General features: G+C 41.9%; 1 protein-coding gene across 1 annotated transcript; it reads left to right on the top strand.

Annotated features, from left to right (window-relative positions):
• Positions 463–924, top strand: LOC107620860. Its single transcript, XM_016322962.1, has one exon. The coding sequence runs from the start codon at positions 463–465 to the stop codon at positions 922–924; it is 462 nt and encodes a 153-aa protein (XP_016178448.1).

Raw genomic sequence — 1,651 nt, 5'->3', positions numbered from 1 at the left:
TGCCACAGCAGGGGATTCTTGAGATTGAGTTATTTGATGTGTGGGGTATTGATTTCATGGGTCCCTTTCCTCCTTGATATTCTAACAACTATATCTTGGTGGCCGTTGATTATGTGTCCAAGTGGGTGGAAGCTGTGGATTTGCCCATCAATGACGACAAAGTGGTAATGAGCTTTTTTCAGAGAAATATTTTCAGCCGGATTGGTGTCCCAAGGACACTCATTAGTGATGGTGGAAGTCACTTCTGTAACAGACAGGTGGAACTCACTTTTGCAAAGGTATGGAGTCCGTCATAAAGTGACAACCCCCTATCATCCTCAGACAAGTGGACAGGTTGAGGTTTCTAACAGAGAACTCAAGAGGATTCTAGAGAAGACCATCAGTGCCTCAAGGAAGGACTGGTCTAGGAAGCTTGATGATGCTCTCTGGGCATACCGTACAGCTTACAAGACTTTTATTGGCATGTCCCCTTATCAGTTGGTTTATGGTAAAATCTGTCACTTGCCAGTAGAACTGGAGCATAGAACTTACTGGGCAATCAAGTATCTGAACTTTGATGCTCAGGGTGCAGGAATAAAGAGAATGCTTCAGTTGAATGAGCTTGATGAATTCCGATATTCATCTTATGAGAATGCCATGCTCTATAAGGAGAGAACTAAGATATGTCACGACAAGAAGACTGCAATAAGAGTCTTTGAGCCAGGTCAGAGGGTGCTTCTGTTCAATTCAAGGCTCAAACTCTTTCTCAGGAAGCTGATATCCCGGTGGTCAAGACCGTTTGTGGTTACCAGAGCATCACTGTATGGACACGTGGAGATTCAGGAAGTGAATTCTAACAGAAAATTTACAGTTAATGGCCAGAGGTTGAAGCACTATCTAGGAGGTGAGATTAATCGCCAAAGGTCCGCTCATCTGCTGAACTAGCAGAACTGACCGTCAAGCTAGTGACATTAAAGAAGCGCTTGTCGGGAGGCAACCCGATATTTTCGTATCCTTAGTTTAATTTCTGTTGCTTTAATTTTATTATTTATTTGATTTTCATTGAGTTTCTACTGTTTTTTCTTTGTTTATGTGTGTTTTGATCATGAAGAATATTAGGAACACGAACCAGTACACTTAGAAGAATTTTTGACCACCCTGGAGGAGCTTGATTCAGCCTAGGTGAAGCCAAACTTGGAATTTTTCAAGTTTGGTGCCACATTCTACGCACCAAGGGGAGTCCCATTCTAGAGGGTTGAAGCCAAACTTTGAAAATTCCAAGTTTGGCACTAGAAACGACGTACAAAGTGGAGGCACTTGGGGAAGAGGGTGGCGCCAAACTCCAGCTTTTCCAAGTTTGGCGCCACCATAAGAGTTCACAAGGTTATTCTCTCTGCCAGGGTGATGCCAAACTGAGTTTGACGCTAGCTTCTTGATAATGAGATTTGCTCGATGGTCTAGAATTTCTCTTCTAGAAATAAGAACTTCGTTGTAAGCATAGCTCCAAACCAACAAACAATTCTCACATAAAAAAATTTAGTTTTGTCACAAGTAACAAACCCCAAATAAGAATTAACTGAAGTATTTAGACTCTGGGTCGTCTCACAAGGAATTGCAATGAAGTGCTCAATTATTGGCTATGAAGATATTTTGGGGTTTTTTGGGATAAGAG

Source organism: Arachis ipaensis, chromosome B10 (assembly GCF_000816755.2).
Source record: "Arachis ipaensis cultivar K30076 chromosome B10, Araip1.1, whole genome shotgun sequence".
Taxonomy (NCBI): Eukaryota; Viridiplantae; Streptophyta; class Magnoliopsida; order Fabales; family Fabaceae; genus Arachis; species Arachis ipaensis.
This window is presented reverse-complemented; position numbering and strand designations above follow the sequence as displayed.